Source organism: Asterias rubens, chromosome 1, assembly GCF_902459465.1.
Source record: "Asterias rubens chromosome 1, eAstRub1.3, whole genome shotgun sequence".
In the NCBI taxonomy this organism is placed as follows: Eukaryota; Metazoa; Echinodermata; class Asteroidea; order Forcipulatida; family Asteriidae; genus Asterias; species Asterias rubens.
This window is the reverse complement of record NC_047062.1, coordinates 18,418,119-18,439,310: the sequence shown is the minus strand read 5'-3', so window position 1 is coordinate 18,439,310 and position 21,192 is coordinate 18,418,119. Positions and strand designations below refer to the sequence as shown.

The following is a 21,192-nucleotide window of genomic DNA, read 5'->3' as shown; positions in this document are numbered from 1 at the left end:
TGAAAGTTGCTGTTGCATGCAGTTTTATAAAATCTCCCTGATTGCAAAATGCAAATGTTGGCAGCCCTAGCATAAGGGCACAACCACAATAATATTGCATGCTCATATTTAAAAAAAAAAGTATATCCACAATATTTATTACCACAAAGCTTTTTTTCTACTAAATTCCTACAACTTCCGTGTGGAAAACAGAAAACGAAACAAGATCAAAATTGCAGTGTCACAGACTTTGCCGCTGCATCCTTGCCGATTGCTTACGCACGTAGTGAAATGTAGTTATTATAGAATTATCTGCTCATCAGATGTCTTGATTTATGGATCACTGTCTCCTCGAATACATTCTTATCCATCCATGATGGCAATTAAATCAAGACCTGCCTGAGGGTGTGTAGATTCTCTAGGCGCCTCCAAGGATTCAGCCAGGCTTTTTTTTTAAGGAAGGGAAATAAACAAGATGTCTTGTCACTACATGTATCTCATGTTTAGGTTTTGGTTTTATTTCGTGCGACGCACAAAATGAGATGGATAGATGTACAGATAAGAGTAACCATCCCACAAAGAGGAAATTAAAATGATCTTGTCTAAGATTGGTAACTAAATAGTAAACACAATACAGTTGCATTTTGAAGATGATAAAAAAAGAAAGGAAATGGTTAGCGGCCTGACATTTCGACCATAGCAGAGTCTTTTTCTGAAAAACTATCGGAGGCTTTCACTGCTAGTGTCGAAACATCAGGCCATTACTATATTTTGCAATTATAACTTGGGTCCTTCGGATTTGTAAATACTTAAAAAAAGAAAAAGGAAAAAAAACAAGACATTTTCCAGCGAGTTAACAAATCGTTTGAAACCATTCACAATTTCCGGGTTGTGTGTGTTACAGAACTAATGTGCACAGAACTAACTGTCCCTATGATTGGTGATATTACATGTATTATGGGCTACTTTCAGTTAGCAGTGGCAATGCTTGGGATAAAAAGAGGGGAATTTGTTGCTCCTCCCCCTCCCCCCCCCCCCAAAAAAAAATAAATAAATACATAAAATAAAATAAATACCCTAATACACCCACACACGGATGTCATCAGGTCAACGCTACATAAATCAAGGACTTCTCTTTGACTTTCCAGTGTTTGTTTTTTCTTGTAGTGATTTCTCTGTTGGTTTTGTACATGTATATGAAAGCAAAGCAAGAACTGTTCAACTACCCACTGTACTGAGTATTAGGGCCTTGTCACACGAGGCAACTTGGAGGCAACAACTGCAACGAACATTGTCTTACGATCCACAAGAAAAATAGGTGAACGTTGAAATGTGAATGGCTTTTCGTCTTGGAGATTGCCTGGAACTGGCTGCTTGTTAATTGCCTCATGTTACATGGACTCAAGTTTTTGTACCTTGTATGCAATCAGACCACTTGATCTTTCGGAGACAGGAAAACTCTCCACACTACCATTACTGTTCATCTCAATCAGTCTTGCAGTACATGTTGTCCGACACATTGAGAGTCTGGTAATTTGATTGCACCCAGCCGTCACTCCTACTCATTTCTTGTGCCCTAAAAAAAAGTGGGGGAAAGAACAAATGAATAAATCAATCAATTAAGATACAAACAAAAACAAAGAACGATAACAATTTCATAATAACTTAATATAAAATAAACAAAAGTGATATATCTAATAGTAAAGTTTATTTAATTTTTTGTTTTAATCTGGCGCCACTGCTGCTGTTTGTTGTCAAACATGTTTTTTTTTAGGTTTTATTTAAACTGAACAAAGAATTGTGTTCAACCACAGTCAGTGTCCCTTGTTGTTTATAGTTTAATGTATGCTATTTTTTTTTATGTGCTTCCTTTCAGTTTGACCATTATTCAGGAGCTCATTGAAATTTAAATCATTAGGGAAATAATGTTTTCAATAACAGTTCCAGAGAAACAGATTCAAAGAAAAAAAAAAAGGAGTAACATATGACTGCATTCAGCCACTTACTACGCAGGATGTCCAAGCTATTACACGGAAGTGAGATATGAAATTATGAACTAATTGACATTGTGTCATTTACGTCATTCAGCACAAAAGCCCTTGGGGTGTTTTCATTGCACAATGAAATAGAACCGAACGGACAAATATTTTGTTTTATGGGCAATTACAGTTTTTTTTTGTGATGGAATAGGTCACTAAAAATACACAATTTTGGGAAGGCTAATTAAGGGATGTTGGTTGTTAGTTATGGGTCCCTCAAGGGGCATTGTGGGTGGACTAGATGTTTTGAAGTTAATTTGTAACAAATCAGAATAAGAAATACTGAAAGAAGCGAAACTGTATTGAATTAGTGAACATTGGTGAAAGGGTATGAACTCGTGGTTTATCTTAACAAAATCATGTACAAACCTTATTGGAATAGGGCCGTTAATAATCATAATAATAAAATAAAATAAAATATCTTGCCGATTACAGTAGGCGTTTCACCTATCAGGCCGAAACTGCTATTTATGTCAAACAGGAACATTCTGGAATTAAACTTTCTCAATATTTTAGAAACTATTGACTAAGTTTCTTGATAAGGCACGGAAGATAAGGCATGGAAAAATAATAGAAAAGCATTATGCGTGCTCTTTTGTGACACTCTGATATTATACCCCGAGGTTCGTTCTACAATAACTTCAAAAATTAATTATTTAATGTTGAAACTCTTCCAGCAGGAACCAACACTGTCTGTATCCTATAAATCAAGTGGATTTATTTTCTTTTATTGTGACTCCAGGACATGTACCAGAAGATGATTGAAATTGATCCCAAAGAACCAACAGCAGAAGAGAATAGACTTGGAGCCATCACCAAGCCACGCTACATGCAGTGGAGGGAGTTTATGAGCTCCTCCGCCACCTTAGGCTTTAGGATTGAAGGCGTCAAGGTAACCGCCCCCCCCAACCTCCTGTTCCCCTTCTATGCGCAACCCCCCCCCCCCCTAAATGTAGATTATGAGATAGAACTCGGGCTACTGTACAGTCTTATATGCTTCGTTTTCGAAGGGCAAGGGCACCAAGGCATTTTCTCCTTGGTAAATGGCATACTTTGAGGAAATTGTAAATTTCTACTGTCCAGAGTATTCATGGGCACCAAGGCAATTATCAGTGGGCATGGAGGCAATCGCCTACGTTACCTTTGTGAAGTATCAGGCGTGACTGTATCTCCATTGCAACGATTTAGTGTAGCTGTCAGTGGGTGCATTCGATTATCTTCCTCGGGTCGACCCCGGTGTGCTCATCTGGGTGCGTTTTTTTTTCCCCAGGACAAACGTGGGCAGATAATTACCCCACGTTCATCCTGGAAGTCGCCTATTTGTTTTTTTCCCCACGCGGGGCACTTGGGGCTGGCCCGAGGTGCACTGACGTCACCACAAGAAGGATGCGTTTTTGTTTTCCCAGGAAGAAGCCCAAGTGCCCCGCTTGTGGATCAAGTCGCTTGGGGCTGGTCCGAGGTGCACTGACGTCACCACAAGAAAGATGCGGGGTTTTTTTTCCCACGAAGAACATGGGTAATTATCTACCCGCGTTCGTCCTGGAAAAAAACAAATAGGCCACCCAGATGAGCACACCGGGGGCGACCCGAGGAAGCTAACCGAACGCACCCAGTATAAACACAGCAGAGGCCATGACGGAATGTTAATTTTAGTTTTAACCCTTTCATCGATGTGTGTTAGCTTTGTATACTCTGTACTTTCCAGAGGTCTGTTAAAAAAAAATCACAGGCACAGAACTCGGGTATTTATTTTATCCCCCATGCAAGTTTGAACATCTCTTAAAATGTATTACCATTGACATGACTGATATTATCTTTGGTATTCACAGAAGGGTGACGGACATTCGAGTCGGGACTACAAGACGGTACGTACAAAAGACCAGATCAGCGATAGTTTCAACTTCTTCATTGATGGTGACCCCGTCCTCCAGGCTAAGTACATCCGCCGCTTGAAGGCCATCCGGGCAACGCTGGAATCGTCAGAGTTCTTTGCACTACATGAGGTAGATTCATTTGTTTCTTTATGTTAAAACCCTTACTCTCTAGGCCAACTTGCCTACAGGGCCCAATATCATAGAGATGCAGAAAATATGGCTAAACAATTGTCTGCTTAGCGATAATGGGCATACTTTTGTTATGCTTGGCTACTTTTTGTGCTTAAGCAGCTCTATGAAAATGGGTCCAGGTGCCACTCCTCTCCAACATGTTTGGACTATTGAAATGCATGCATCCTCAGACAAAGCTCAACATTTTCTTGTTGTTACTGTACCACATTTGGTTTTACAAGTTCTACTGAGACATGTTAGAAAAGATTGGTCCAGCTCCCAAGATATTTACACTGAGGCATCATTTTGTAATTGAATTGGGAAGAAAATCAAGATAATTTCTTCTCATGAATGTGAAATTATTCAGTTGTATACTCCACTTGCAAAGTTGCAGTTATTTTTCTATTTAGTACAGATACATACCGAAATGAAATAATATAAATTATTAAATTTATCCTTAATTGTTTCCTGCACAGGTCATTGGCAGCTCCCTTCTGTTTGTGCATGATAAAGCTGGAAAGGCAAGTGTGTGGATGATTGACTTCGGCAAGACCACTCCTCTTCCCGAATCGGAGACGAATGACCACCGCACCCCATGGGTAGAAGGGAACCATGAAGATGGCTACCTGTTTGGACTGGATATGATGATTGATGTATTTTCGAACATGAAACCCAGAGAGCTTCCTGCTGAGGTTAACTCTGTGAAACCTACTGTCAAAAATAATCCCGCTTCTGACACCGTTTCGACTGCATTGAACAATGATCCCACTTCTGACACCAATTCCACTACATTGAACAATGATTCCACTTCTGATACCAATCAAACTGCAGTAAGCACCTCCTCAGGATCACTTAGTGTCTCCTCTTCCATACTCCCTGCTTCCTCCTCCACACAACCTCCCATCATCACGGCAGCGCCCTCGTAGCAGACGGCCGACCACCGCTCTCGTCTTACCTTTCACTAGTTGCTGCAACAGCTTCATTGGTCATTGCAGATCTTTGTAATAAGCTCAGTGATTCTCTCTGGATCTAGCTGACAATTTTCTAGCATGGTTATAGACATGCTAATACTTTTTTTCAGGTGGGTGTCCATTATATGACCCATAGTCTTTCAAGCTGCACATTGGTGAGGTGTACATGTAATGCACAGATTTTATATTGTAAAATTACAGTTTGAGTGCTTCTTGAGTGAGACGTAATACTAGATTCTACTTCTATATCCAATTCCAGTATCAAAACAAGTGAATACACCGACTTTCTATGGACTTGATGGTGGGATGCACACCAACCTTGCAAAAGCTGCATCAAAGTTTAAAGTGCTTAGCCATTTTAATCCGTTAATGCAAGCCAACAAGTTTACTAACACATGTTTTCCTGATGGTAAATCATTTCACTACGGTTATGGCAAGCTTTTAAGCACGTACATGTGGCAAGTGCCTGTATGAATGTGATAGTTGCCTTGATGCTCGTAGAGGTGCCTTTTGCCTAGGCGAAATTGCATGTCACTTCATAATTCCATGCTTGAAAGTATGTTATGTTGACCTGGTATGTATATGTCAGTGTCACACTCCCACACTTCATGATTGTTTTTGGAACTCACTTGAAAACAACAACAGCAAAAGGGGAGGGAATAATATACTCTCAAAGTAGCTTGGCTTATGATTGTTTGATTTTTCATTGCAGGGAAAGAAACAAAAATTGCTTGAAGATTCGACCCTAGCAAAGTCTCTCTCATTTTTAGCCTTTGAGAAAGAATCTGCTGGGGTCGAATTGTCATGCAAATAACAATATTGTTTGCGTCATGCAAATAACAATTGTTTGCATTTACAAGTCCTTTTAGCAGTTTCCAACGGGTAATTCAATTTTGCCTTTTTCGTTGTGAAGTGTTCATGTTGCGTATCTCAATGACAATTGAACGATCGTTTCAATCAGTCATTACAACCTCTTTTGTCTTAGAGATGGCAGAAGCAATTATATACAACTAACAGAATCTTAACAAATCGAAACATTGGTCAACCTTGATGAGCACAAAATCTTGTTTCATAATCACAAAATGCAGCATCTTTGAAGAAATATATGTTTTCCTTTCCTATTTAACTTAAAGGGGAACATCTGTAAAACAGTTGATTTAGGGGCATCAACACTTTCAGCAATTTCACAGTCGTACAAAGTCCATTTTATGAATCCAGTGTAGCATCTGTTTGCAAGCATCAACATTTTTATTTAACCTTACAGAAAAACTTACCATTGAATATTATTCTAATTATTACTTTTTAATAATTTTAGTTCTGACTGAGTAGAAACACAGGAATTGACTGCAGGTAAAACGTGCAAACATATTGCCTTGTTAACCTGTGGTCAACTCAATTATTTCAAGCTGTTAGCGAAGAATTTTTAAAAATCTACAAAGACCAGACAAATTTTGAGCTTGTTAATTATTATTGTTTTCAAATAGTCCCTAGGAGTAACTTGGCTCCTGTAGTTGTAAGTAATCAATCCCAAAATGAGACTCGGTTAGCTTCCTGAAATTTTAGATTTGTTCAGCTGTTGAGAACCCTTCAGCTCGGGCCATTAGGCCATGTCAAATTTCACTTTGCATTTTCTTGAAGTGTATGTAAAAACAAATTATTTATCCGCTTCAAGTCTTCGTGTTATTTTTAGACTTCTCCAATAAACCCTCAAGATTTGTGTTTTCATGGGTTTTGCCCCTTTTTCCTCAGATCAAGAGATGATATTTTTGTAATTATATAATTTTTTAGAAATTTCAATGAAAGTTTATGGTTTCTGCAGTAGCTGATTATGTGAGAAGCCTTTTAGAAGATCTTAACTATATGTTGGTCGTTTTATTCATTTTTTTTAGATGTTTTTATTCCTTCGTTCACTTTGTACTGAATATGTGGGGGATGTTAGGCAGTTATTTTGGCTCACCTTGTAAGGTTTTTAGAACTTATTTGTTTTATTTTATTAATTTTTATTCTCCTTTCTTTTATACAGTTATTATGACCTTCCCACAATTTGAGGGTGTAGCCTCACACCTTTTGCGGCCATAGCGGCCAAAAGTGGCTGGTACCAAAATATTCACAACATCCACAAATCCATCAGATTTTACCTACATGTACATGTACTGCCACTCTACCTGAAAGGTCAAAGTAAAACCGATGACCTAAACATAAAACTAAACCAAACCAAATTTGTTTTTGTTTTATTTATTTCTTACATTTTCACTGGAAAAGTTTGCTTGAAAACCAACAATATAACAGTTTTATCTTTCGGATTAAAAACTGTTTTATCTTTCGGATTAAAAACTGTAATTTCATGGGACCCCCCCCCCCCCCCTTTTTTTTTGCCACTTGTGTATTTTACCTTTAACATGTCCTAAATGTATTGGAATTGATTTGGTCTTACTTGAGCACAAACATGCATCATTTTTAGGTTTTGTGTTTGCTACATCTGGAAAGCTTGAATAACACTCAATTCTTTGGTGGGTGTAGGCGGCCAGGTTTGAAGGGGAAACCCTTAAATGTTCTTCCTAGCTCGCCCCGCCTCTTACCAAAATATAGGTATTGCCACTTCAAAAAACATCTGGAGATTTTAAACCATTTTGTAGATATTTTTATTTAAAGAGAGCATGAAGAATATTATTGTAAACATTCTTTGTTTGTAATTATTATGCGCATATATTTAAGGTTAAGTCAGTTAGGATCGTGTATTTTTAGTTTTGTAATCATGAATACTGCTTTTCCTCATTCCGATTCTATTGTTGATATGATTTTATTGTTAAGGGTGCTGAAACATCAAAGGGTTACTGACCTAAAAAGTGTTCATATTGTTGAACAAAAATTTCAGGGATTTCCTAAAGCGGGGTGTCCTGAATTAATTTTCACAACACTTTGAAATGCGAATTTTGGGGTATTTTAAAAAAAATTTATTACATATTTGTCTGTTATTATTCCAAAATAATGCAAAACATCTTCTCAATTACTTCACTGACTTGGATGCAGCTTTCTCATTTAACAGTGGTCCACTGGCCAAATGCTAGTTTAAACACCTCAGAACCAGTCGGCTTTCTGTCCAACAAGTCCTCTGTGCTTGTTTATAACTGAAGTCCTATTGCTACATGAAAATCACTTCATATCAGTTCAAATTACAAGTCCCATGCGGAAAGAAAAACATGGACTGGTGAAATTTCTCTCTACTGTGCCATGTTAAGGTCATTGGCAAACCCTGTGATCTGGGCCCAATTTCATAGCGCTGCTTAACAGTAAGCAAATTTGCGTGCTTACTGTAGCAGGAAAATTTGCTTAAGCCTTTGCGTATTTCACAGGTTAGCAGAAAAATTGGGCGGCCATATTGCGTGTTTACCGTGGATTTGCATTGTGTCGTCATTAATTTTCGTGCGGTAAGCACCGGAAGGTTAGCATGCCTTTTCGTGTGCTTACGGTTAGCAGCGCTATGAAATAGAAATCGCACAGTAAGCAAAAAATCGGCCGCTCAGCAGTGCTATGAAATTGAGTCCTGGTGTTGCACTTTGGGAATATGTTATTTGAAGCCATTTTCCTTTCTTGTTAATTTTCACTTGTTAATAATTTCTAAAGGGTGGTGTACTCCTGAAGGTTAACTAAAGAAATTATGAATGTGTTCAGAACCTTTTGCTAAACATGCTTGGGAAAAGTTAATGATTTTTGTCTTATCAGTGAGCGTTGTGTCTTTTACTGCTTCAAAGAAAGTGAACACTTTTAAAGTTTGGCAATTATTATTCAAAGTTGTTTTATAAACGGATGTTTTCTACGAAGGATGTTGAATTAACTCAGTTTGTACAAAGTCAGCTTCAAAATGCACTTAATTGAGCCCAATAAGAATTAAGAGTTCTACCTTTTTGTTGTTGAATCTTTACTATGCAGTTTAGGAAATATGATATTATGAACATTTCTCACAGGTAAATCAGTATTTTGCTACTATTTTCTTCATATTGTGTACAGGAAACTAAAAATATTATGTGGTATGTTTATTATGTATACTTTAATAATTGTGTTTCAAATGGATTCCACACGTGCTCTAATATTCCATAAATGTAAACTCACGTTCTGTACAAATTATTTTTTGAAAAGGGGATTATAAATTATATCAGTTTTTCCAGCACTTGATTCGCTGTGTTTCACTTGGCAAGGTTATTCAAAATATAGAGAGTATCTTGCAAACATTTTACATAATTTTGGTTGAATTGATAAAAATTGTCAATCCTAAAATTCCTGTGGGTTTTTTTCTCAGAGAAGAGAGGACTCAATTCTTCGTTAGAGAGTAGCTGATTTCAGTGAACTTTATTCTTAAACTGCAGACTTTTGCTGTTCTTGGTAAAAAGAAAATGCAAATTTTTGTACCAGAGTTCAGGGGTGGATTTCACGAAGAGTTAGGACTAGTCTTATCTCGAGTTAGGACCAGTTAGTCGTCCTAACTTAGGACTATCCATGCAAATTGTATATCTCGTAGGACTAGTCCTAACTTAGGACTAGTCCTAACTTAGGACTAGTCCTAACTTAGGACTAGTCCTAACTTAGGACTAGTCCTAACTCTTTGTGAAATCCACCCCAGGCATGATATCTTGCACACTTAAGTCTTATTTCTGATTTGATTGCCCTTGCAAAAAAAATAAAAATCAGGAAAATGCCTTGTACTTGGTAAAATGTTCCTAATTTTTTTTTTCACGGATCAAAACAAAATACCATGCCTGAGAGAGTTGTTGATGTGACAATTGTTATGATAACAAGTATGTTCTGGAATTTACATGTCAACACATACGAGTGCAGAATATTACCCAAGTACAAGTATCATGTCAATTTTCTTCTGTCACTTTTATATGTACATTTAAATTTACATAAGCAGGTGTTCAGACATTAGACTTGAAGCTAGGTTCCATTGTTTCTTCTTTGTGGACAAGCAACAGTAATTTTATCACAATTTTAAGAAAGTACAAGAAATGAGGGACACAAACTTTCTTTTGAGTTCCAGGTTATTCCCACTTTATGTCTCACAATGTAATGTCGGCCATTTTTATGGGCAAGGATAGTCACTATTTGAAAGCCCTGCCATGCGTTTATTCCAGTATGCTGCTCATAGGAGTTCCATCAAATGATTTGGCAGCGAACCACTTGGCTGCATGAAAATTAAAAAAACGCTTGATGTGACTCAAAGCCAAAATCCAAGTTGCCTGTGAATATGGAATCTATTGAAAACTATCTATGATACACTCATGACCTCCTCAAGCACAAGAAATGGAATACAGATAATGTAATCCTCTAACTCAACTATATGAACAGTTTCATGGGTATTAAAATAGCAGGGCCAAATTGCATAAAGCCTGTAAGCACAAAAACTTGCTAAGCAAAGAAAGGTATTGCTGAACAGAAACAGGTTACCAGCCAAAATTACATTAGGTTTTACATTGTTGTGACTTGCCCCCACTAAATTTTTGGTTAGACGAGAAATTTGTCAAGCAGCTTTATGAAATTGGGCCCAGGGCAGTGACCCACAAGTACGGTAACAAACAAACTTTCATTAGTACTTCAACTCTGAGCATCCTCTCACTAAACACACAAGATAGCGGTGTAAAATTGGTGCAAAATTAGCTGTGAAATGTAGAATCCATAACACTTCTGTAATAGGTGCTGTAATTATTATTCATTCCACTCTCAATCATCAGTTCAACATTCAAATTGCAATTGAAACATTTTTTGCTGGCATCAACAAGATTTTACTTTCTTAAAGAGGGATGTAGCATTATAATTTGAGACAGATTACAACTCTTTAGCTTTCAAGAGGTATGTATATCATGAAAGTTTCATTACAGCAGACTGCAATTTGTGTTTGTCTTATAAGCACCTAAATCTAAGTACAATTCCAGTATGTTTTAATCTTTTTATATTGCCATATGGCAGCCATTTTTTATGTTAACACAAACCTTTCATTCTCTCTAAACAAATTAATAATTGATTGTTTGGTACTTGTACCAAATTTACTGTATGACTTTCAAGTTTGTATAAATGTGTTATTCTGGGTGTTCCAGCTGACTTTCCCTTCTCTAAATGTACATACACCGATCAGTAACACATTTCATTGGTATTTATACAGAGTTCATAGGTATCGCAAAGGGATGGTGCATCATTATTTTTAAGAAAGGGTACCTTCAAGTTTTTCTCCTGTGTAAACACTCTGTCAGAAATGGGTGCGCAGGTCTTTTGAGACGACAGTAATGGTTTAGCAAATGGCTCTGTTTATAGTCATGTTTCCCGTAAAGATTGATAAGGGTTTAGCACAATAAATTTTTCTCAGGGTGATTGGACCATGTACAAACTTAAAGGCACTGGACACTATTGGTAACTACTCAAAATAATGGGAGACTTTTGGTACGCTTGGTGGCAGCAGACTTACCAGGTAAAATCCATTGTTCTCAGTGATGTGCGCATGCTCAGAACTACGTAAACAATGGAAATGGACCATCTGCTGCCATCTAGTGTTCAAAAGTCCCCCATTGTTAGCATAGAAATTTGCTTGGTGTTAATAGTATTACAACATTGTGAGAAACGGCTCCCTCTTAAGTAACATAGTTTTTGAGAAAGGTAATTTATTCACTCAAATGTTGGAAACCTCAGGCCTGACACCTTCTATTATGCATCTGAAAGTACACAAATTTGTGCAACGAGGTTTTTTTCTTCATTATTCTCTTGCAGCTTTGATGACCTATTCATCCAAAATGTCCACAGATTGATTATATTATGCATATGTTGTGATACACCAAGTAAGAATAATGGTCTTTGACAATTCCCAAGGGTGCCCATCAGTGCCTTTAAAAACAAGTAATCTATCAAGTACTTTCTAGTTTGTCTCGTTGAATATTTCCAAATTTACATTGTTACCGATGCTGCATCATCCCTTTCAAGTTGGACGTAAAAGGTGGATGGGGAGGCATAATCATTAAGTGCACTTCAAAATGACTTCAAGCAGGTTTAATTTAACTACAGATTGTAAAAAAAGAGCAACCGTATAGGGACAGAGGCTGTAAAATTGTGGGGTTTTCTTATGCCAGTTTGTATGATACAAATTTAACTTTCATCAATGACATTTTATCTGTACCTCATTATACATGGAACTGTAGAGATAATCTTTTGCTATTGTATTATTAGTTTATGAAGTTGAGGTAATTTAACTTCAGGAATCTCTGATTTAGTCATCAACGATGTATTAATTGTCTTAAACCAGGTGAAAACACTGTCACTTGCCATTCTTTGTAGAGTTATAATAGCGAGTAGAAATGATTACATGATAATTCAGAGATAGATCAAATGCGTCAAATGTCTTTTTGTTCTTGTGCTTTAAAAGGGTTTTTCCATTGACCCCTTGCATGACACAGTGCACTGAAGCAAACTATGTGTTGACCAGTACTACGGCCGCCATTTTTGGAGTCAACTTTTTTATTTTACTCCCAAAATGGCAGACAGGATAGGCACATGTAGCCTAAGTGTGTTTGTGCATTGTGACATGTTTCAATATACCCTGGCACGTGATGTCATGACCCCAAACAGCGCCCTCACTGAGGTCAATGAAGACCTATCATTGGCTGAGGGTTGTGCGTGGCTCGTACATGTTATTATATTGACCTCTGCTATGGCAGGCAATGTAAGGGGTCTTTACACTATATTAGCTTGAACTTCTCCCATTGATATCAATGTAACCAAACAGAGGCTGGAAGAACCAAATAGTCTGGTTCCTATTTGCAAAATGATTATTAGCATTCATTATTGTTATTTGTTATGAGGAACATGACCAAGATGGAGGCAGCATGAAAAAGGTCTATCCGTGTTAATCTTTTTACAAATTCTCTTATGACTTGTTTTGTCCATTCCAACAATTTCCAAACAATATTTGAAGTAATCTGGCCTCTGGTCACTGTGTATGTTTTAATAATAATAATAATAACAGTATTTATAAAGCGCCAAATTGCCAAAGGATAAAAGGCGCTGAGAAGGAAAGAAAAGGGAAAAGACAGAACAAAGATAAAGACGACCATTTACGAAGAGGCAAAAAGGTAGGTTTTGAGAGCACGTTTGAAGACGTTGTGGTCTAATGATAAGACATTCCCACTAGAATGGCAGGGTTTATGGGTTCGAATCCCTCCAGAGTAATATGCATGTGAGTATGTATGTGTCCCAGGTGATGTAATTTTGTGAAAGGTTTAATCGTTTTCCGGATGAAATACATGGAAAAACCATCATGCAGTAAACAACTTTCTGGCTAAATTTGAGAATTTTTCCATGTAATGCAAACAAAGTGACACCACTGCAAACAAATGAACAGCACGACAATTTGGTTTATTCCAACTATCCTGCTTTAAAGGCAGGGTGTTCTCCACAAGTTAATGACCATAAACAAGTTACTTTGTAAAGGGCAATGGAGAGCTGTTGATATTATTTGCTTGCAACTTATGCATTATGTTTGGATACACCAAGTGAGAACACTAGTCTTTGACGATTACCAAAGGTGTCCAGTGCCTTTACCTGGATCTATCATTGAGGTTTTAGAAGTTGTCTTGTTAACCCTTTTTTGCTATACTTTGCCACCCACTTTTCTTCCCTGACGTGAGTTTTGTCAAAGCAAAATCTCCTTGAAACATCAAATGTGAGCTTTTAGAAATTTAATTAGTATAATTTTGAAAAAGGGATATCACTGTAACAAGGAAGAAGGAAGTGGACTCAATGACTGTACCATCCCTTTAGAAAAACTGGCTGATTGACAACCTGGTTTTCTTGACTCTACTTTAATCTTTAGACGCAAGTCTTTTTTTTAATGGTTGTTACTGTATCCATGGAGGTAGGATTCCATGCTGTATCCATCCCTTTAAAGCACAAAAGAAGTGATGATCTGTTTGTATCTGTTGTTCTGATACTCACTCCGACCCCAAATTACATCCTATAGATAACAGTTTATCTTCCGGAACGTAACCGCTTCGCTTATAATGTATTCCACTCCATCCTTTGTCATAACACTTTATAATTTTTTGTGTTTACATGTCGGTTGGATATAGTGGAAATTTACATGTCAGCTCTGTCATGGAGGAAGGAGGTTCTGTGTAGTGTATAAACACCACAGGAAAGAGGATCACTGGTATCAGAGACGACACTCTAGTGAAGGCTGTTTGTGGTTGTGATTTCCTTCCTTTACTTCATAGCCCCAGCCAACTTTGCTGCATTGCTTGTAGATAGCTGTCACCCAATACGTGAAGGGTGAACAGTTTGTGCCAAATGACTGCAGAGAGCTATTAGCGGTTTGTGATTGTGCTTGTAGAAACAGCTGTATAAAGGTAAGCACACTTGTATCCAACAATTGTATTATTGGTTAGTAACCACATTTGTTACTTGATAGTGGCATGATGTACACAATCTCTTTTTATATTTACAATAATTTTGATCATATTGCTCTGTATTATACGCTATTTGCAACATCGAATAACAGTATCTATCTATATATCTAACGCATTTAAAACTTGATGTTTCTTCCCTGTCTTCTCTCATTTGGGTTCTTGGTTAGGCAGTGATTAAGTTCGTTTTTCTGGGAGTGCTTGGCTTCATCCAACCAGAAGAAAGGAAAGGAAATGAAATGAAACCCACCCTCCCTACTTAAGAGGATTTCGGGGAAGGGTTGGTGAGGCACTTCCATTTGGTGCTCAATATGTGGCATGGTGTATCCCGCCTATTGTTTTTTTTTTTTTTAAATGTGGGGATGTCTGTTTTAAGCATGCAGCATCCATGGATAATCATTTATAATTCATGTCACACTCAGATGACGTCGGTTTGGAATTACAGTTAAAATGTGATCAATATAGGACTTAAAATTTTCAATTTGTGTTGGAGTTTATCCCACACTTTTGATGTCTTCATACTTAATTAAATTTCACTTTGCCTATTGCTTCTTTCAGATAAACACACCTCTGTGAAGGAGGGATTGATGCTACAAGCTGAGAAGAGACTAACACTGGGAAGAAATATATCTAACTCTGTCCAACTTAGGCAGTAGTCTTGCACTATAAGGCTGGAATTAAACTTTCTATTTTTAGCGCCAAGGCTGAATTTTAACATCACAGAGCGCAACATCCCATGGTATTATGAGGCCGAAACGAGCTGTCATGGCAACTGCAGGGTTTCTCATGAGCCTCACCTTGTTGTTATGTCTAAGAGAGGACGTCTTAGGCGGAAACTTCAAGAGAAATGTGAGTTTTAACAACATGTTCAGCCCAAAGGTGAGCGTCTTCCATGGCATGCAACCGAGTTCGGTTGAGCTGAGTTGTTACACACTCAATAACTCATGGGCTGTTGGGGAACTCAAACGAGTCAACCTCGAGTGTCGGAAGCACTTCCCCCAGGCTCTCATCATTGGAGCCAAGGGTTGTGGATCTTCAGTTCTCAGGAACCTCTTAGCTGTGCATCCAGGGGTAGCGACCCCAATGCAAGACTCAAACTTCTTCTCGACTTACTACTACAGAGATTTGGCATGGTACTTCAACTGGATGCCTCACGCCACTGAACGGCAAGTCACCCTAGAGAAGTCATCTGAATATCTCACCTACCCAGGTGCAGCGGAAAGAATCTCAAAGGATCTACATGATGTTAAAGTTATTGCGTTATTATGCGAGCCAGTGAAAAGAGCCTTCAATGGATACTTCCAAACCAAGGGGGACGAGTACCTCTTAAACCGCACAGACAACACAATATTAAGTCCTAAACAAGCAAATGATAAAGTTGCAGTCCAAAAAGCATGGGATGATTATGCGAGAGGTAATCCTACTAAATACCTAAGGAAGAGCACTTTTCAGAAGACAGTACTTGACAAAAGAGGAGAAATTGTACAAGATTCTCTTTATATTGACAAAGGGATCTACGCTAAGCATATGAAACAATGGGTTCAACATTTCCCGAAACAGCGTATGCTTATATTGGATGTAGACGGAGACTCTATTCTCAAACATCCTGTCCGGCTTCTAAACAAAGTCGAGAAGTTTCTGGGATTGTCTTCATACTTTCATGAAGACAATTTCCTCATTGATAAAAAAACTGGCATGAACTGTTTAGCAAAACCCTTCGGCGCCTGTATGGATTTAAACAGCAGAGGGCGCCCTAAACCACAGATGACCAAAGTAATCCAAGACAAACTTTCAGCTTTTTATATACCTCATAATGAAGATCTAAAAAAGTTATTAAATATAACACTGATGTATCATTAAGGAAATTTTGTTTAATTTCTTGAGATACTTAATGCGGGTTTCAAAGTTGTGTATCGTGATAAATTGTTACTGGGCAATCATAAAGCGTAACAATTTTCTGCTATATTAGCAGAAATGAGCAGGACAATAGATATAGATTTTACATTATGTCACAATATAGTTTCTGGCTGGTATCCTTATTCTGGTAAGCATCGTTTTGTTGTACTTAATTTCATTTTGTGCTTAGCAGCTTTATGGTATGGGGCCCTGAGCTGATGTAAATTGGATAAACCTGTACTAAGTAATGGTCTATGTTTAATAAATAAATCCACAAATAGTTTGTTAATTGACATGATATGTGATATAATTAAAGGTGGTGTATACTTTTGGTAATTGTAAAAGACCAGTACTTTCACTTGTGTATCCCAACATATGTTACAATAACAGCGCAAATGGTTATTGAAGTTGAACAAATAAAATGGAGAAGAAATACCTTTTTGCCTTTCATGAAAGTCTGAACTGAAAGCCTTTCTCAGATTCAAGTATGAGGTTGAAAGTTACCTATTTCTCTAAAACCACACATTACTTCAAAAGGGGTAGTTTCTATTACAATGTTTTATAATATCAACAGCTTTCAAGTGCTCTTTCACTTACTTGTTACAAAAAGTACACCCTGCCTTAAGCACTGTCGATACAGGGAGTACCACAACGGCCTCTCAGATTAATTTTGTTTACAATTCTTCTGGAACTGCATGCTTTGTGGAAACTTAAACGTATTAATATGGCCACATCAACTAACGCCAAAGCAAATCAGTAAATTTGATCGGAGGATTGAAAGTCATGCGGCATTCATGTCATTTACATGTACATGACAGGTTTGAATGCTATTATGTCCTCTGTGCAATACTATCCGGAGGACATTATTGCATATGCAATAATGTCTAATGTCCGCCGGACGGTTTTGCATATGCAATCGTGTCCGCCCGTACGCTGCTGTATAATGCAATTGTGTCCGCCCGGACACATTTGCATATGCAGTTGTGTCTGCCCCCGTGCAAAACCGTCCTTGCAGTAAACTAAACGCCTTTGGTCGACGGAACAGGTTCGCAATTTTTTTACAAGCTATGGGTGCATGTCATGAATGACATGGGAAATGTTCGGCCGTTGGGTATTCGCTGCAATCATAAAATACGTGAATATTCATACTGCAAAATACAGAGAGGTCCAGCAGTGTATGCACGCTCGCTTACGGGCGCACATACATTTACAGCCATGTACAGCCATGCACATGTCCACCGGATGGTTTTTGCATAGCCCTGGACATAATTGCATATGCAAAAGTGTCCGGAGCGGACAGTATTGCATGGCGGACACAATTGCATCTGACACCGGCGTCATAATACACCGCACGTTGTCGCCACATATTACAAAATGTCCACGTTTTAGTGGACGCCAAATACATGCGATGTACAATTTGTTGGTATGTGCAGTTTTATCATTCTCCTATGACTGTAACAAAGATCTACTTTTAATTTAAAAATTACAACATGTCCACGTTGTAGTGGATGCCAAATACATGCAATGTTGTACAATTTGTATTATGTGCAGTTTTCTCTTTCTCTTAAAGATCTATTTACCCAAGGAACGTTTGCGTCCGTGCAATGAAGAGAGTAATGTTGATTCTTTTGAGGATGGAATAGTTTCTTCCTTTTCGGCTTTAAATTGCCTCGTTGAAAGGAACTTGAACATTCCACATATTATTGACCTCATGAAGGAGCTATTCATAAACATTCATCATTTTTTTTTTATATCACTTAAATTCAGGAAAGATCATGCGGGTATGTTTTCTGGAAAAAAAAACCTGCTAATATTGAAGACTGGCCTCAAACATAATATTAAGAGGTAGGCTAGGTCTCACTCATTCGTTTTATCGTTTTTATCGAGAGTCCACGTGAATGCTGACCACTAACCTTCAAGTTAACGGTGGGCCTGTTTGGCAGGTTCAAAACAAATCAAGGAAAAGTTAGCGCACTCACATCCGACAACCAGACTTGACCTTTTTGTCCGGCCGGATATGCGAACCTTAATTATTGACATAATGACTTCGATTATTACTGCACGTACTTCCTACCTCTGCTTTCAGCAAAATCTCAACAAGGATTTTGTATTATAAAAGGCACTTTTTTTCTTCTGCTTTTTTTTACAGTGCATGATATTTTAAAAATCAAACTTTCATGTAGGCCTATATACAACATACTTTGTATTAATAATTTTAACGGTATCCCCTGTTGTTCTATTTATCCGTTTCCACATGTTTCGTTTTTATACCAATATGTTATATACACGGCTCGTTTGTAAGCTCGTTTTTAAGGATTTGGGTAAACGTAACCGCTTAATAAAAGTTGGATAAGTCTTTGATCACACGTATACTAAGTTGTGCCACCAGCCATTGTCAATTTATTCATCGAATGGTTCAGTCTTAGTTTTCATTATAAGCTAAATTTCCTATGGTCTCACGTGCACCCTTCCCTGTAATAGTTGTTTGTTTTCCAGTCTCTCTGGCATGACGGTTTGGTTATGAGGCATATAGTGTCATTACAATGAACTTTTGAGAGGTCCCTGGTCTATCCCTTATATGATGTTACGCTCATAGTAGGCCTAGTTTATAATATATATGCCTATTGGCATGTAAAGTTTAGTACATTTCACTTTACAAACCTATGGGAACATCCAATATTCACTATCTAAAACATTGATATTCGCTGTACAATGTGAATATCAATATTATCCGATATCAAACTAACTTTGCTACATGCCGTGCCTTGCCCACAGGAAGTACCCATCATGGTGTTGAAACCAAAAGGTTTTATCTGGTTCTGTCCATCTTGCCCTACTCTACTCTATCGTCTGACCGTTGTATATGTGCTAACAACATTATTTTGTCACCCATGACCCCACCCATGACTACTATGTGTTTCATCCGTTTGACAGTTTCACCAAAGATTATAGGGCGCTCTGTAATCTTTGGTTTCACTTGGTGGTAAAATCACAGCACTTTAGTTTGTTTTCTTGCCAGGTGCGTTTACGCAAAGCGAGCATGTTCAGTCTCTCTATATAGGCCCAGAAAATAGTGTCCATTTATTTGTATACGTCAGAATGAAATTGTAAACTAATGATCGATGATTTAAAAATGCAACACAAAGACCCCTTAGACAATTATTAAAGAAAACAACAATTAAAAACCACTAGCACTATTAACATACTAAATATTCCCCCAACCGTTTGCAGTATACCGTGTGTAGTGACGTCATGTTCGATAGAAGATGTCGTTGGGCGGTATGGTTAAGGGGATAACATCACTCTGAAATTCGTTACAATGTTTTCAGCGCGATTACAACAGAAGATAGCAGGACGAAGAAACTTGAAGACACCAAGGTTCCACTGTTATTATTGTCGTTGCGTATTGGCTTTGTGGTAATGGATTCGGTAGGAGGGGCTTCGGTAGTGGGCGGCATCCTAGTGGTTGTAACTCGGGTAGTCGTTGGCGGGGGTGTGGTCGGATCATTTGGTTCGTCACACCCATAAGTATCCAGCATGTCTTGAATGTTCTCCTCGGTGGCCGGCTCAGCTCCTAATTGAACGTTGGATTCAACAATGGCGTATCCATCCTCATACGGTTTGGCGAGAAAGATATACTGTTGGTTCGGCGCAACTTCAGTGTTCGTGCAGTCGTGAGACATGCCGAAGCCATGAACAGTCACATCGTCGTAGACGTTCAAACCGGGTATCTTCTTGTAGACACACTCCACAGAAACCTCGGCACTGTAGACCATCGCTCTGAAGAAACGATTGAAACGCGGAAGATTAACGAGAGTGACGTTACCAAGAAAGGCAATTTCCACATCGGGTGCGCCCGCCCGAGTCGTGACCGGTTCTGACTGCCATCCTTCAGGGGGACTACAGGCCGTGCAAACCCCGACAAGTACCGCCACAAGAGCGAGGAAAGCCATCGGTTTACATCCATCCTGGTTAATCTTCATCTTGGTTGATTCGAGACGATAGTCTACTATTATTCTCGATATGCCAACCTTTCCAGCAATACTTCTGCAGCGAGCTACCGGTATAAAGTTTTAATAAATCAGTCTCATCGAAAGCTTCCCAAGAGAGCTTCTCTTCTTTCGATTTCCGAATAAACAACCCGCTCTCGATAGTATCAAAAACTTGTATTGGACTATACTGTGGTCTATTGGGTATTCGGTCTATTAGGGCACCCTGTGATTATTTTGCCTACGCATACCAAGCAATATGTCTCTTCCAATTATTTATAACTCGACCATGAAGAAGGAAAAATGCGACCTGGGGAGTTGTGGGCGTGCACAGACCACAAACAGCACTGGTATCTCCAATGAGGTCCTACTGTGAACTACTTCACCCGGCCCGTGGACGACATCATGCCGTGGGTTGGTTGCACCCAATGAGTACAGTTAAACTTGACCAAAGCATTTCAGCATTGAAGTCTTCCGATACAGCAATGGGTTATTGTCAAGACTTGTGCCGTGTGGACTTGTTGGGAAGTTTTGAATATTCGGAGAGCGTACGTTCTTCAATGACATTTTAACCTCATTATTTTCTGAACTGCAAATCTCTGCCGGGGCTATAATGAAAATCAGACTGACATGACTGGGCTATAGACCCGATTATGTTGACTCGATTATTATTCCTTTACGAAAGTTAGCACGGCCGTATTATTGCAACACGTTATTTCTAAGTTATGGGAGTGTCATCCAACTTGTTGAAATCTTTGATATACTGGCTGCTTGCAGCCCCAGGATGATGACACCAAAACGTGAAATGGCAACATCCCGAGATGAGTTATCACATG

General features: G+C 38.4%; 2 protein-coding genes across 3 annotated transcripts in view; both read left to right on the top strand.

The window, feature by feature from the left end:
* LOC117287625 (inositol-trisphosphate 3-kinase B-like) overlaps window positions 1-8,361 on the top strand; it is a 32,706-nt gene extending 24,345 nt beyond the window's left edge. For both annotated transcript variants that reach the window (XM_033768213.1, XM_033768211.1), the window contains exons 6-8: window positions 2,761-2,910; window positions 3,848-4,021; window positions 4,540-8,361. In XM_033768213.1, the coding sequence (XP_033624104.1) occupies window positions 2,761-2,910; window positions 3,848-4,021; window positions 4,540-4,989 (774 nt within the window). In that variant the 3' untranslated portion in view covers window positions 4,990-8,361. The remainder of the gene's footprint in view (window positions 1-2,760; window positions 2,911-3,847; window positions 4,022-4,539) is intronic.
* Window positions 8,362-13,977: 5,616 nt separating this feature from the next.
* Window positions 13,978-17,247, top strand: LOC117301391 (heparan sulfate glucosamine 3-O-sulfotransferase 6-like). Its single transcript, XM_033785347.1, has 2 exons — window positions 13,978-14,414; window positions 15,030-17,247. The coding sequence occupies exon 2, from the start codon at window positions 15,216-15,218 to the stop codon at window positions 16,329-16,331; it is 1,116 nt and encodes a 371-aa protein (XP_033641238.1). The 5' UTR covers window positions 13,978-14,414; window positions 15,030-15,215; the 3' UTR covers window positions 16,332-17,247.
* Window positions 17,248-21,192: the final 3,945 nt, after the last annotated feature.

Excerpts from the sequence above, each read along its gene's own strand:
- LOC117301391 (XM_033785347.1), top strand. The coding sequence starts at position 15,216 with ATGAGGCCGAAACGAGCTGTCATGGCAACTGCAGGGTTTCTCATGAGC.